Source organism: Aureobasidium pullulans (assembly GCF_000721785.1).
Source record: "Aureobasidium pullulans EXF-150 unplaced genomic scaffold scaffold_36, whole genome shotgun sequence".
NCBI lineage: Eukaryota > Fungi > Ascomycota > Dothideomycetes > Dothideales > Saccotheciaceae > Aureobasidium > Aureobasidium pullulans.
In genome coordinates this window covers 83,828-97,589 of record NW_021941056.1, presented here as the reverse complement: position 1 = coordinate 97,589, position 13,762 = coordinate 83,828, and the positions used below count along the sequence as shown (strand labels likewise).

At 46.9% G+C, this 13,762-nt stretch overlaps 7 protein-coding genes across 7 annotated transcripts; 6 read left to right on the top strand and 1 right to left on the bottom strand.

Annotated features, from left to right (window-relative positions):
- Positions 1-713: 713 nt before the first annotated feature.
- M438DRAFT_244480 (beta-lactamase/transpeptidase-like protein) lies at positions 714-1,775 on the top strand (the record flags this gene model as incomplete). Its single annotated transcript, XM_029899576.1, has 1 exon — positions 714-1,775. A coding segment is annotated over one exon (1,062 nt), but the record flags the coding sequence as incomplete, so codon positions are not given.
- Positions 1,776-2,569: 794 nt separating this feature from the next.
- Positions 2,570-2,880, top strand: M438DRAFT_349953 (uncharacterized protein). Its single transcript, XM_029906515.1, has one exon. It carries the CDS (start codon positions 2,599-2,601, stop codon positions 2,851-2,853), a length of 255 nt encoding a protein of 84 aa, XP_029755305.1. The 5' UTR covers positions 2,570-2,598; the 3' UTR covers positions 2,854-2,880.
- Positions 2,881-3,315: 435 nt separating this feature from the next.
- Positions 3,316-4,596, top strand: M438DRAFT_349952 (NAD(P)-binding protein). Its single transcript, XM_029906514.1, has one exon. The coding sequence runs from the start codon at positions 3,422-3,424 to the stop codon at positions 4,532-4,534; it is 1,113 nt and encodes a 370-aa protein (XP_029755304.1). The 5' UTR covers positions 3,316-3,421; the 3' UTR covers positions 4,535-4,596.
- A 6-nt stretch (positions 4,597-4,602) lies between these two features.
- M438DRAFT_409734 (putative aldehyde reductase I) lies at positions 4,603-6,043 on the bottom strand. Its single transcript, XM_029910035.1, has 2 exons — positions 5,378-6,043; positions 4,603-5,323 (listed from the first exon to the last, which is right to left on the bottom strand). Exons 1-2 carry the CDS (start codon positions 5,725-5,727, stop codon positions 4,687-4,689), a joined length of 987 nt encoding a protein of 328 aa, XP_029755303.1. The 5' UTR covers positions 5,728-6,043; the 3' UTR covers positions 4,603-4,686.
- A 339-nt stretch (positions 6,044-6,382) lies between these two features.
- On the top strand, positions 6,383-7,234 carry M438DRAFT_349949 (uncharacterized protein). The gene has a single exon (XM_029906513.1). It carries the CDS (start codon positions 6,591-6,593, stop codon positions 6,999-7,001), a length of 411 nt encoding a protein of 136 aa, XP_029755302.1. The 5' UTR covers positions 6,383-6,590; the 3' UTR covers positions 7,002-7,234.
- Positions 7,235-9,944: 2,710 nt separating this feature from the next.
- On the top strand, positions 9,945-11,670 carry M438DRAFT_409733 (uncharacterized protein; the record flags this gene model as incomplete). Its single annotated transcript, XM_029910034.1, has 2 exons — positions 9,945-11,445; positions 11,504-11,670. The coding sequence occupies 2 exons, from the start codon at positions 9,945-9,947 to the stop codon at positions 11,518-11,520; spliced, it is 1,518 nt and encodes a 505-aa protein (XP_029755360.1). The 3' UTR covers positions 11,521-11,670.
- A 459-nt stretch (positions 11,671-12,129) lies between these two features.
- M438DRAFT_400756 (GroES-like protein) lies at positions 12,130-13,494 on the top strand (the record flags this gene model as incomplete). Its single annotated transcript, XM_029909480.1, has 3 exons — positions 12,130-12,408; positions 12,457-12,760; positions 12,818-13,494. The coding sequence occupies 3 exons, from the start codon at positions 12,130-12,132 to the stop codon at positions 13,180-13,182; spliced, it is 948 nt and encodes a 315-aa protein (XP_029755301.1). The 3' UTR covers positions 13,183-13,494.
- Positions 13,495-13,762: the final 268 nt, after the last annotated feature.

Sequence of the window (13,762 nt, the reverse complement as noted above, 5' to 3'; positions counted from 1 at the left end):
TAAATCAGTGTAGATGTTACATAGAATCTTTAGAATCTAGCCTCTATTCTATGCCATTCTACCTAGCTAACTAATTATTCTATTCTATACTAACTTTTTCGTGGAATTATTCTAATTCCAAACATTGTTGCAAGGCAAGCGACCCTGTCCTTATGAGCTTAGTAAGCATACGCTAAGACATCTTATCTCATCTAATCGATCTGATAAGATGGAATCAGCTAATGACAAGCTTTGCATATCTGATTACTAACTTATGCTATCGTAGCTACCCTGACCGGTTGGAATTTGGAATATTCTACTCGAATTGCTGATTCTATTCCATGCCAATAGAGTAGAATATCCTATTGGTTTTGAGTGGAATATTCCAATATTCTAACTATTCCATGCCATTTAACATCCACACTGACGTAAATTGGGCTAACTATCTGCTATCAGTTTGGACCGATATGCCTCATATCGAATGTACAGTTGTTGGGAGGAACTCGGAGTACATGATGATAAGACCAGTTGCCGATTGATAGCGACACACTTCAGTATATATTCATGCATACCCACTGTATCGACTTGAGCAGCTTTCATTCTGTCAGTATCTCTTTGCTCATACCCAATACCTCACGATGTACATCACCCGGAGCTTTCTTGTCGCTGGGCTGAGCACGCTTTTTGTATGCACAGCAAAGGGGTCCGCCGCTATACCTTATGTTGACCCAAGTCAAATCGGCACGCTCGCATTGACCGGATTGAACTCGACGAATCCAGCGAATACTGCCATAATCACTCGGCAGGAAGATGAAGTCCTGCCGAACAGAACTACCCAAGTCCGTCACGGTTCTCGGATGAGGCATATTCTTCCAGGTGCTCCGCTCAACTTCTCTGCCGAAGTCAACGGATCTCTCGTGTCCATTGATACCTTCATGTATGACATGGGTCTTGGAGGCTTGATGGTCGTCAAGGACGGCTCTATCAGACTCGAGAAATACGACCACAGCAACCAAAAGCAATCCCGCAACTCCATCCAGTCATGCACCAAATCCTTCACATCAACAGCTTTTGGCATCGCCGTCAAGCAAGGAAAGATTCATTCTCACGACCTCGCTGAGAGATGGACCCCAGAGCTCAAAGGTACTCCATATGGTGACGTTACTCTTCGGAGCATCATGGACATGACAGCTGGTGTGGCCGCACCAATAAACGCCACAGATTACTTCACCGTCTACGAGGATCTGAACCGCAATGCTGTACTCGATTTATTCAAGACTTACGAGAGAGTGGCTGCGCCCGATACGGTTTATAACTACATGGATCAGAACTACGCGGTCACTGCTATTGCCCTCCAACGAGCTATCGGCGAGCCCATCGGGAACTTCGTCACACGACACATCTGGGATCCAGCTGGTATGCAATACGACGGATACATGCGCACCACAGCTGCACATCAAGTCGATGGCCATGGAGGCCTTGCAATCACACTGGCAGACATGGCGCGTTTCGGCTTGTTCATCCTTGACAACTTACAAGGACGCGGTGGACCAGCTGTACCTTCCGGTTGGTTCGAAGGTATCGCCGCCGCCAACACCAGTAGAGGGATACGTGCGCCTGGAAACATCATTGACGTTCCTGGCTTTGGCTATCAGACTGGCTGGTGGACTCTGCCTCGTGGCAGCAACACGACTTATGCTCTTGGCGATGATGAGGCTTTCGCTGCGTTGGGCATGTACGGGCAAGCCATTTATGTCATTCCTCGGCTGAACACAACTGTTGTCTTACAGTCTTAATTCCCAATCCAATATGGCGAACTCTTCTACTACGGTCAAGAGTTCGTCACTGCCTTGGCTCTTGCGCTGAAGGCCTGATAGAAGGGTGGGCGATCGTGCAAGGTCGATCGGATACGTATCTGGGGGTAGATACATATACAAATTGCAGAACACCGCATAGTTCTTCATCAAAGATCGTTGACTTGCGAGACCGCTTATTGCAGCACCCGTTGACCGTACAAGCCCAACATCTCTGTACAAGACCACATCTCCGGACCCACAATGATGATGAGACACGAGCACGAGTGCACGACAAGTTCGTAAGCATAGGGCGATCATTGCAAACCTTATCAAAGTTGGGGTAGAAACTCTCTTAGTTGAACATTTGTTGGAATCGAAAGTCTCAATTTCAACGCCACGAGTACTCGGTATCTGTTTCCAGATAGGACCGGACAAGTATCAAACCGAGTGAGACGTCAGATCTTCAATCACGTATCAGTGCCATCCATGGTCATACCATAGATACATTTAAGCTGGTCGACCCCCTCAAAGACCAACAACCAAATTTTCTCATCGGATCTCTTAGCTATCCCTCAGCATTCAATCATAATTGTAAGCATTGCAATTCGATTACCGTAGTAAAAAGCTGACAACGTTCAGGCCCACTCATCTCAAACACAATATACGAGACTTTCTAGCCCTTCTTACCACCAATATGCCCAACACAAAACCCGTCGCGACCGCAGAATACGACGCAGTAATCGCCACAGTCCAAAATTACATCGAAGGCCTCCGCGGCGGCTCCAACCCAACCATCGCCAAAGCCTTCAATAAAGACGCCACCATGTACGGTTTCGCACCCGACGGAAACCTTCTCGGCGGACCAATCTCAAACCTCTACAAATATGTTGATGAGTTTGGCTCTGCGCCTGAGATCAAAGCTAGAGTTGATGTGTTGGCTATTACCCCTAGCACAGCTGTTGTGAGGGTTGATATGGAGGGTGATGGTGCTGGAGTGGATTATACGGATTTTCACACTTTGTTGAAGTTTGAGGGGAAGTGGGAGATCATTGCCAAGGTGTTCCATGCTTACGAGTGAATGGCGGGGGATAAAATGTGCCGCTAGTAGTACGTAGAAATATAGAAATTGAAGATCACCAGATGACCAGAGACAATCAGTCTCTCTGATTCGATCAGAGCTGATGGGAGGTTCTCGGCATTGATGCCGAAGGATATCGTGCCACTTCTTCTGAACTCCAATGCTTGATCATTATCGACCACGGCTATCGAAGACGCTGTGGAGTTGGCTCAACAAACATCGTCATACTTGGGAAAGGTACAAGGCTCAGAATGTGATGTTTGGAAGAAGGTTGGGGTAGAAAAGGGTCTCGGCTGTGAGCCGAACCTTCGAAAGCATGATTCGACCCACCTTGATGATGCCGTTAGGGGGACTTCATGAAAACCATCAGAATGCAGCTTCTCATTTGTAATAGCTTTCCAACTGTTGGAGTTCTTGTCTGGCGTTATAGTGCTTGGAAGCCCCTGCCTTAGACGGTCAAATACTTCTCGGTGCCCTTCACTTCTTGTGCAGTCGTTAGAATTACTCTCTGATACATCTTGCTTGCCCACCTTCGCGCAATAAATTTTGTCCTTGCATACCACTCATCATGACTAAGATTGGTGTCGGTTTCATCGGCCTCTCTGCAGGAGGTGGTTGGGCCTCAGCAGCGCATCTACCATACCTCAAGTCGACCGACAAATTCGAGATCGTCGCCCTCACCAACTCTTCCAAGAAGAGCGCTCAAGAATCCATGTCAAAGCACCACATTGAGAACGCCGAAGCCTACGACTCCGTGGAAGAAATGGTCAAGAACTCCCGCGTCAACCTCGTAGTTTGCGCCGTTGCCTTCTTCTCCCACTATCAATTGGTCAAGCCCGCCCTGGAAGCTGGAAAAGACGTCTATGTCGAATGGCAATTGGGAGCTACCACGAAGGAAGCCGAGGAATTGACAAACTTGGCGAAAGAGAAGGGAGTCAGGACATTCGTTGGTCTTCAAGGGCGAGCTTCCCATCTCATCAGTACATTGCAGACTCTCCTCAGCGAAGGCGGGATCGGCAGGCTGCTCGTATCGCAGATGTCTGGAAGCGCTTGCACGCCGGAGACAGGCACGAAGTTGCCGCCACGATACTCTTACTTCAAAGACCGCGAGGCGGAAGGGACGACTGGGCAAGTCATGCTGAACATTTACATCGGCCACACTGTTGATTACATGGCTGCGGTGATCGGCGAACCGGCTACCGTATCAGCGGAACTGAAAACGACATGGCCGACCATCGATCTCGTGGACGACGATAAAGTCCTCGAAACAGGCATCACGAAGACTGCAGATGACTATGTTTCCCTTCACGGTATCACTGCAAATGGCACAACATACACCTACAACATGCGTGGTGGTGACGCCTTCGCCCCAGATGAAGGATTTGCCTGGGACATCATCGGCGACAAGGGACAAATCCGTGTCACTGGTTCGACCATTATGGCAAATTTGGGAGCCGAGGATTACAAGATCAGAATCAAGGTTCACACGACTAGGAAAATCAGCGATGTTGAGTTGGATGCTTGTCTTGATTTGCCTCTGGCTGCACAGAATGTTGGAAAGTTGTATGAGAGTTATGCGGCTGGTGATTCGCTGTGTACATTTGAGGATGCTATTCAGAGACACAAATTTTTGGACGGAGTCTTCCAAGCTGCGGACAAGGGTAAAGTTGTCGAGATATAGATTTGTAAACAAATCACCCACCGAATATCTTTAGTCAATGAAAACGAACAGAGAGCAACGAATTTCTTCCACTACATAGCAATCTACGCGAGAGTGGAAAGCCATGTGTTCAACAATGATGTGACGTAATTGTAGATGTATGTTTCGCGAGTCTATACAGTAAACTTGGTCTTGTTCTCTTCTCCAGCAGCCCTTGCAGCTTTGGTAACAGAATCCTGGCCAGCTTCATCAAAGATATCATATCCCCATCTAGCAGGGAAGTTGAAGCGCTTATGTCTTGCCAGCGAAGTCAACTTCTCAAATGCCTCCTGAGGCAACTTCTTGACCTGCAGATTCGATGCGATGCGCGAAGGTGTAACACTCTTGGGAAGCACAACATGACCTCTCTGCACACCCCAGCTTCCAAGTACAACACCAGGGTCCATGTCGAGTGATTTTGCGACTTCGTGAACGAGGGGGTCGTCGACCGTGCGTGGCTCGCCTGTCTGGTTGTTTCCGAGCGGTGAGTATGCTTCCAGGATGATGTTGTGCTTGTTACAGAACTCGAGGAGGTCGGGTTGAGTAAGGTAAGGGTGTGCTTCTACTTGATTGCAAGCAGGGACCACATCAGTTCTGGAGAGTAGGTCTTCGAGGCGGCGAATGTTAAAGTTGGAAACACCTATGGCACGGGCTTTGCCTGTGGAAAGCAACTTCTCCATGGCTTTGTAGGTGGCTACATAGTCGATGTCTGCGAGCTTGAAGACACCCTCAGAGTCCAAGGGGAAGAACTTGTCTCCTGATGCGAAAGCACTGTAGGAGTATTAGAACTTGATGATGCTGCTGTATGAGATGACAAAGACTCACCAAGGCCAATGCATCAGATATAGATCCACGTAGTCGGTACCAAGGTCCTTCAAAGTCTTGTCCAAAGCAGACTCCACATCCTCAGGGGCATGCTTGGTATTCCAGAGCTTTCCGGTAATGAAGATATCTTCTCTGGGTACGCCGGACTTGCGAATACCCTCGCCGACCTCGGTCTCGTTGCGGTAGATGGCTGCACAGTCGATGTGTCTGTACCCTTCCTTCAGAGCACATTCGACTGCACTCTCGACCTCTTTAGGTGCAGCTTGCCATGTTCCGAAGCCGACGGCAGGGATCTTGGCGCCAGTGTTGAGCTGGAAGTGTGTGGGGAGCTGGTTGTCGGCGTGAGGCATGATGAAAGCTACTTCAATGTTGTAGAAGGTGATAAGATATTCATTGCTTACCTGCGGACCTACACGTTATGTATGGTTCGAACTTCCTACACGTGGAGACCATCAAGGTAGAGATCGGGTCAACAACACGCTTCTCGAGACACTTCCGAAGCTGTGTCGGAAAAAGGCGGCTGGCTAATCGCAGCCCTTCCGAGCCCCTGTGGCAGCTCTGACAACGCAATCGCCACGTAAAGGACGCAGAACATGAAAGCAAAAGACTAGATTCTCCTACCCGTGAGCCTGTATCCAGTTATGGGCACGATGGGTGGTATGAAACTGTGCATTGTGACAAGTAAAGGAGTGAGTGCCGTTGTCAAGGTGGAAGGATTTGGTGACGGATTGGTGGTCAGTGCACAGCCCCCCGCCCCTCCTTCTCCGTCCTTTTCCACCTTCTCTGATCATTTCCGACACAATTGTGAGAGACTCTCTGCAGCCGTAGATAGCCATGGCATGGCAAGCGCGACCATCTGATGACGCAAGTCGCGCAACTAACAGATCGACAAGCTTCGAGTTGGAATAAGGCCACACGCGCAAGCGACAGAAAGTGACACGAGCTTGCGATTCTTGCAAGGCGAGGAAGAAAAGATGTTCTGGTGATCAACCATGCGCCTTCTGTCGAAAGGTGAAGGGGACTTGCACTTACGACGCTCAATACTCAAGAGGTACGTTCGCTCCGAGATTGCCTTGATCTCGCCATGCCTTCCACAGCATTGCGAAGGGGCGGATAAATGCGTGTCAATCGGCCTTGCCATTTTTGTGCTTCGATTTGATGCGCTGTTCCATCTTTGCATTTCTTCATCTAAACGCGCTGAGATGACACTTCAATGGTCGTGCTGACATGGCTTCCAATTCAAGGCATTGCTGTTCCCCCTTCACCAGCCCAAACAGACAATGTCCACCATCTAGATCATGCTTCGCCTGCTCACATCTCACCCGCCTACATTTCACCTGCCACCCACAAATCGCCTGCCGCTAATATCTCGCCTGTTCATATTGACCCCATACGACATGTAGACCCAGTCACAAGAGCAAGGCGTCACTCTGCCAGAGACATCCCAGGGCTTGCCGCTGAATCGGACCATAATCCAGTTCACCTTCCATTGACGACAGCCTTGGCTGGTCCACTTGACGGGCTTGATGATATCTCAAGGCCTCCCATATACTCAGAAGCGCCATCACGACGACTGACCCCTAAGCCCGGGGAGGCAATCGATGGACAATACCATGGCCAGTGATGCCAATGAGTTATGAGTACTCACTCATGTAACTCATGAACTCATAAGTTATGAGTACTCATGGCCATGAGTTACGGAAGTCATAAGTACTCATAAGTTATGAGTACTCATGAACAAGGGATAGGGTCACCCCCGCGGCGACTCCTAACATCTCTGAAAATTTTTGAAATCCGGGGTTGACCAATCGGATCGCTCGCTGGCCGCTTAACGTTACGTCCTAAATTTTCACCCCTTTTTAATGTTTCCTCCTTCTCTCTTATTACTACATAACTAATTCACTATAGATTAGTCCCTATTTCTCAATTTAGATGATAATAGTGATCTTACTTCACTTAGTCCTTCTACAACACAACAAAATGACCTATTCTTAACTCCTACGCTAATTCCTTCTAGTTCGAATAAACGAAAACGAGCTATTCGAGACACTACACTATAGTTACACTCCCGAAGCAATAAAACAGACGAACCCGAGGCTGTTAAGAGCCGTACTATTATATACTGCAAATACTGTATTAATCCGCCTAAGTCTTTTAAGTTAAACACCTCGTTTTAAACCTACCTTTCTACCGCCTATTAAATCGACGTCCCCCTTGCTAGAGAGAGTACCGCCTATACATCTCTTCTACCCCCTTCTTAACCGACCATTTAAGAGGCTTTATCTAAGATACTATACTACAATTTAGAACAAGAGGCTAGGAAAATATAAGCAGGTTTTAAAGAGTATCTCGACTCTTCTCGAATTACTATAACACTTGTAGACCTTATTACTATACACAACCTACCTTCTACACTTATAGAATGGCTACAATTCTGCTATCTATTAGGTCTTATAAACCCATATATACTAGACATCCTACTACAAAGTTATTCTACTTTGTCTACCTAAATTTAATCTACTTTTGAACTACAATAAATGGTTCTTAAGCGCCACCTTTAAGAGTTAGTTAGTGTTATACACCTTATAACAGATACATAGAAATGTGGTCCTCTTTACAAAGAGATATAGGCTATTACTGCCCGGTAGGTAAATAAACAAGGAATTCTTAAAAAGGCCCTCCTAGCTTTTAAGGAGATGCCTCGCTCTTATAGTGGTTTAGAGGTCTTAGAAGTCATACTGGATGCTCTTTATACATATGGAATTACCTCTTAACTTAGCTATATTACTAGTAATAACTATAGAGCAAATGACACCCTAAACGCCCATCTTTTAACAAAACTCCTCGACACTTCTAGCATTACCTAGGACCCTAAACTCTATAGGGCACGCTGTCTAGGGCATATTGTTAACCTTCCTGCCTAGGCATTCATGACTGCTAGTACTAAGCAGGCCATAGACGATGCTATCTCCTATATGGCCGAAACAAAGGGGCTAGATATTAAAGAAATCCTAGCAGACTCTACCGATGGATGGCAGACAGCTAAAGCTATTAAAAAAGGTCTTTCCTTTATTAAGTTTGTAAGGCATAATGATAGAAGACTTAATGCCTTTATAGCAAAAGCAGGATATACCTTATCCGCCCCGAATTTAACCTAGTAGAACTCCTAGTTTAATGCTCTTAAGAGGCTATATAAATGTAAGACTTCTGTTAACCATTTTATAGCACTCTAGACTCCTAATACTACAAGCTTTGTGCTTACAGAAGAGGACTAGATGCTTATAAAAGCTACTATCGATTTCCTTTAACCATTTTACGAGGTTACTCTTGCTACATAAGGAGATTTAGTTACTCTAGATTAGATGCAGATCTATATGGACTTCCTAAACAAGCACCTATAGAAGGCAGAGGCAAGGCATGCTAATAATAGAGCCCTATTAACAGCTATTCTCAATTGTCACTATGTCTTTGACAAGTACTATAAGCTAATTAATAAGACTGCTATCTATATAGCTGCTATTCTTCTACACCCTTAAAGAAGACTTAATTACCTTAACAAGGTGTAGGAAAAGTCATAGATCAAACTAGGAGTTACTAGAGTAAGGAAACTCTTTAAAACTCACTATAAGGATAAGTATCTACCCCCTTCTTAAGACTAGCAATTAATTTAAGAAGAAGAGCCATCTAAACTTGAATTATGGACAAGAGGACTTACTTCTAGACCTCTATAAGATAAGCTATAAAGCTTTATAAATGGAACCCCGGTTGTTACTTAAAATCCACTTAAATGGTAGCTAAATTCAGCTATATAGGAGCAGTATCCTTGTCTCTCACGTATAGCTCTTAATATCCTATTAATCCATACTATGTTAGCAGACTTAGAAAGGATCTTTTTAGGTTCAAGACGTATAGTTATATAGGAAAGAGCTAGACTAGGAATACTATTAGTTGAACGGAATGAATGTCTTAAAAGTTAGAGCAAGGGGGGCCTTATTAATACTACTATTATACCTTTAGATAACAGTAGTATAGAGGCTTAAAACGAGCCTCTACTAGATCTATTCCATGTGTTGTAGATAGACTATTAATCTATTAACCCAAAAAACAACCATATTAACCCAAAAAACAACCATATTAACCCAAAAAACAACCACATTAACCTAAGAAACAACAACTTATGAGTACTCACTCATGAACTTATAAGTACTTATGGCCATGAGTACTTATGAACTTATAAGTTCGCAACTTATGAGTACTCATGGCCATGAGTATTCCCAAAATCCATGAGTGAGTACTCATTGGCATCACTGACCATGGCCCATCTAGCGCCCAGTCTTTCCTAGGTCAAGCTTTACGGCGCTTCAACCGGAATCATCCTCAAAGCTTACTCAAAGACTCTTAGCCGCATGCTGAAACGGAGACTGAGACCCTCTCCTTTGGTGATGCCAAAATCGCGGAGCCGGACACTTCCAAGTTTGCTTGGCCCGAGTACCGGATTGCTACAAGACTACTCGACCGGTATATCGAATTCTCATCCCCCACGTACCGGTATATGCATGAACCAACCATGCATCAATGGTTGAAGAAGATCTATGACAAATCGGATGTACCAGTCGCTGCTCAAGCATGCATCGTGCTGATTTTCGCATCAGCATCTGTATTCACCGTCGACTCCTTTGGCGACACTATTGATGCGAGTCATCAAGGCTGGCAGTCGAGCGAGATGTATTTCAAGAAAGCGGAGAGCCTGCTCGCAAAGGAGACTGGTCCACCGCGGCTCGAGTCTGTACAGGCTAGATTTGCGGCTGTTCAATACTTGCTTGCATCTTCGAGGCCGAACAAAGGTCTCTTCACCTTTGGAACTATGATACAGCTTATGCAAGCTGTGGGTATCCATCGGCGACGCAGTTCTGGCACCAGTCCACTCGACTCGATCACTATCGAGATTCATCGTCGATTGTTCTGGTGTGCTTTTACTATGGACAAGTATCTAAGCATCATTATGGGCCGAATGCCTCTGCTTCATATTGATGAGACAAATCAAACACTTCCAATGGTTGTCAATGACGAGGACCTCACTTCTGACGGCATCCGACAACAGAGTTCTATCACGGGCAGAGATTGCCTACTTCACGCAACCCTCGCTCTTGTCGAAATTGGCATCATTTTGGCCAAAGCCTCGCAAGAACAACATCGTCTTCCCACTACAACAGATCGCTCTCACGTTGAGGCAGCAGTACGGAGGAGTGGAGAAATTCGCGACTGGCATTCTAAACTGACGCCTATACTATCAGGGGCTATCCACTCAAGCAGCCTGATACCGTGCTTCCGCCGTCAACACTCCGTTCTTACCCTAGCACGCTTGCACGCGATCATGTTTATTACCCGTCCACTACTTCTCCGTGATCTCTCAGTTGGGCTCCCAGCAACAGAGGCTCAGCAATATCGAGATCAATTGCGCGCTTGTATCTTCGCAGCACGAGACGCAATTGAGATGATCAACGGTTCAGCACGTTATCGAGTGCTCTACCCTGCATTCTGGTTTTCACAGTACATCGCCTTCTCCGCGATTTCAATAATTCACATATACATTATTCAGCAGAGCAGACAGCGCATTCCTACTGATTTGTTCACCACCAACTCAACTGAAAGCACCACGATGAACAGCAAGAGTCTATTCCAGCTGGCACTTGAGGGTCAAGGTCATCTCGCTGAGGCGGGAGTCAAATCAGCTCCAGTCTGGCGCTATTCACCAATCCTGGAGGGTCTCTCTGCCGAAACAGGCAGATGTACTGCCTCGCAAGTAACGGCAACACACGAGAGTAGAGCCTCGGTGGCTCAGACGGCACAAATGTCAGTGGCCGCAAACCAACATCACTCCATGCCCAATTCGAACAACAATCGAGAGCCAGCCAGTGCACCTGATCACTTCGCTATTCCCTCTTTCGAGCTAGATGCCATGTGGATGAATGGGCATGAGAGCTTATTCGATGACCTGATCGCCGACAACATGGATAACAACAACTTGACAATGGACTTCTGGCCGCAGTTTGACAACTTGCCTATCGGTATGAGACTGCATCTTTGGAACGATTGGTAGTTGATATAGTACTAACATCCATACAGGATGTGGATTCCAATGAATGTTCTGACTTGAACATGTAGATTGATGTTCATTTTGAATATGTATCCAGATGGTTGTGGATTGAGCTGCTTATCTGCATAACAAAATGCCCTAGTTTCGTCCGGCTAATTAGATTGATTCTTCCGCAAATCCTCCCGACCATCCGGCCCGAATACACACCAACGGACCCTAAGTTTACCGACGGACAGATTATGTTGACCACCGTCTTTTGAGATCATCTGATCTATCCAGTGTCGGGAAAGCTTCTGAACATGGTCGTGTTGGGAAGACGAACCCGTGGTCTCGTTCTCAACAGGGCGCAAGACCCATCTCAGCTGCACCTTCCTTGCCTTGTTGGAGCCTCTATGAGTACATCAGGTGATTTTGCAACAAGCGTGCTTCCAACACTCGGCACGGCACAATTGACTGCTGCTTCCACCTTGCAGGGCTCGAAAATGCGCCGAAGCGCACTTGAGGATGCACCGACTGAGAGTTCGAACCCCAAGACAGTGGGATATTTGCAGTGAATTGGTTCTGAAGACGGCCAGGGGATCTATCTATATATCTGCTCTGCTCCTCCTCATGTCGTGGTACTCAACTCAACACAAATATCAGAACAACTGCATTCATGGCTCAGCACCCAGAGAACCAAGCAGCCTGGCTGAACGCTTCCAAATCGGCTCTTGAGGTCGGTCCCGCACCATACACCCACCCCGGACCCGATCAGCTGGTCATCCGCAACGCCGCTATAGGGATCAATCCGATTGACTGGCTCAAGCAGTCTCTCGGCGAAGGCATTCTCCCTCACATTCGTTACCCGACCATCTTTGGTGAAGACATCGCGGGCACCGTCGTCGCCACTGGCGAAGGTGTCACACGCTTCCATGTTGGCGACCGTGTGTTTGCTGTAGCAGGCCTCATCCCATCAAACAACACCCCTGAAGGTGCCTTTTAGCTATATACTATCGCACGCGAATGGTTGACTTGCCCTCTACCTGCGAGCATTAGCTTCGAGCAAGGATGTGCTCTACCTCTTGCGCTGATTGTCGCTGGCCTGGGTCTGTTCGGGAAAGAATACCTTGGCCTCGACCTTCCGACTGTTCTAGCCCGCCCTAAAGACGAAATTAGACCTGGCGCCATTATCATCGCGGGCGGCGCTTCTGCCGTTGGTGGCACTGCAGTTCAACTCGCCTCCCAAGCAGGGTATGAAGTTATCTCCACCTCTTCGCTAAAGAACTTCGATCTGGTTAAAAGCCTCGGTGCCGCGCAAGTTGTCGACTATCACTCTCCTACCATTACGGACGATCTACGCTAAGCTGTACATGGTCGCGAACTCGTCGGCGCGTTCTCTCTCGGCGACGGCATAGCCGATTACCTGGCCGATGTGCTAAACAGCCATGAAGGTCCCGTCAACAAGTTCATCGCTCGTGCCGAGGGCAAGCACGATGTTCTAGAAGAAGGAGATGTCGTGGTTAAGTTCATTCTCATCTCGCCACAAGTCATCGGACCTGACACCCCTCTGAGACCTATCTTTGAGGATTATTTACCAAAGGCTCTGGATGGACAATTCGTACCAAGACCAACCCCGGAGGTTGTAGGAAAGGGTCTAGATCAAATTCAGAATGCCATGGATGTGCTTCGTAAGGGTGTTTCCGCGAAGAAGATCGTTGTCCAACTGTAGAGAATATGAAGATGTATGGAATACAGTCATGTAACCCGACGCGGTTCCCCAGGCTAGAGTTGGTGATGATGTTGATCTTGGTCTTGCACGGAAGAAAGTCCTTCATTTTTGCAAAACATGAAGTTGCCCAGACTTGCTGAAACGACGTCAGGATGGCAATCTTAGTAACAAAGTCCAACACAAGCAAACTCGAGTTCTGACACTCTTCACCTTTGTAAAGATGACATGCAGGCGACACACCGCGGGCACCTCCGTGTGGAGATAATGACGTTCCTGAAAACAACCATTGTGATCGTGTTTGTTGTTGATGACTGGTAGTTGTAGTTGAAGGATGTGATTGTAATGTAAGTATGAATGTTCAAAATATACTGACGAAACGAGCGGCTTTATATCTCGTTTCCGTGTGGCACAAGCTCTTGCGTTTGAGCTCATCTCAAGAGGAGGAGCGGAGGATTACATAGCCCGCTCCAGAAATGGTAGGATGGTAGGATCTGGAATGATCTGCCTTGCAGCCAACTTCGGATTCATGTAGTCATGTGAATCTTCGCTGATATACTCCCAAACTATGCTCGTCGCTCTG

Excerpts from the sequence above, each read along its gene's own strand:
- M438DRAFT_349953 (XM_029906515.1), top strand. The coding sequence starts at position 2,599 with ATGTACGGTTTCGCACCCGACGGAAACCTTCTCGGCGGACCAATCTCA.
- M438DRAFT_409734 (XM_029910035.1), bottom strand. The coding sequence starts at position 5,727 with ATGCCTCACGCCGACAACCAGCTCCCCACACACTTCCAGCTCAACACT. Across the intron at positions 5,324-5,377 it reads TATCTGATGCATTGGCCTTG|TGCTTTCGCATCAGGAGACA; the intron begins GTGAGTCTTTGT and ends ATACTCCTACAG.
- M438DRAFT_349952 (XM_029906514.1), top strand. The coding sequence starts at position 3,422 with ATGACTAAGATTGGTGTCGGTTTCATCGGCCTCTCTGCAGGAGGTGGT.
- M438DRAFT_349949 (XM_029906513.1), top strand. The coding sequence starts at position 6,591 with ATGGTCGTGCTGACATGGCTTCCAATTCAAGGCATTGCTGTTCCCCCT.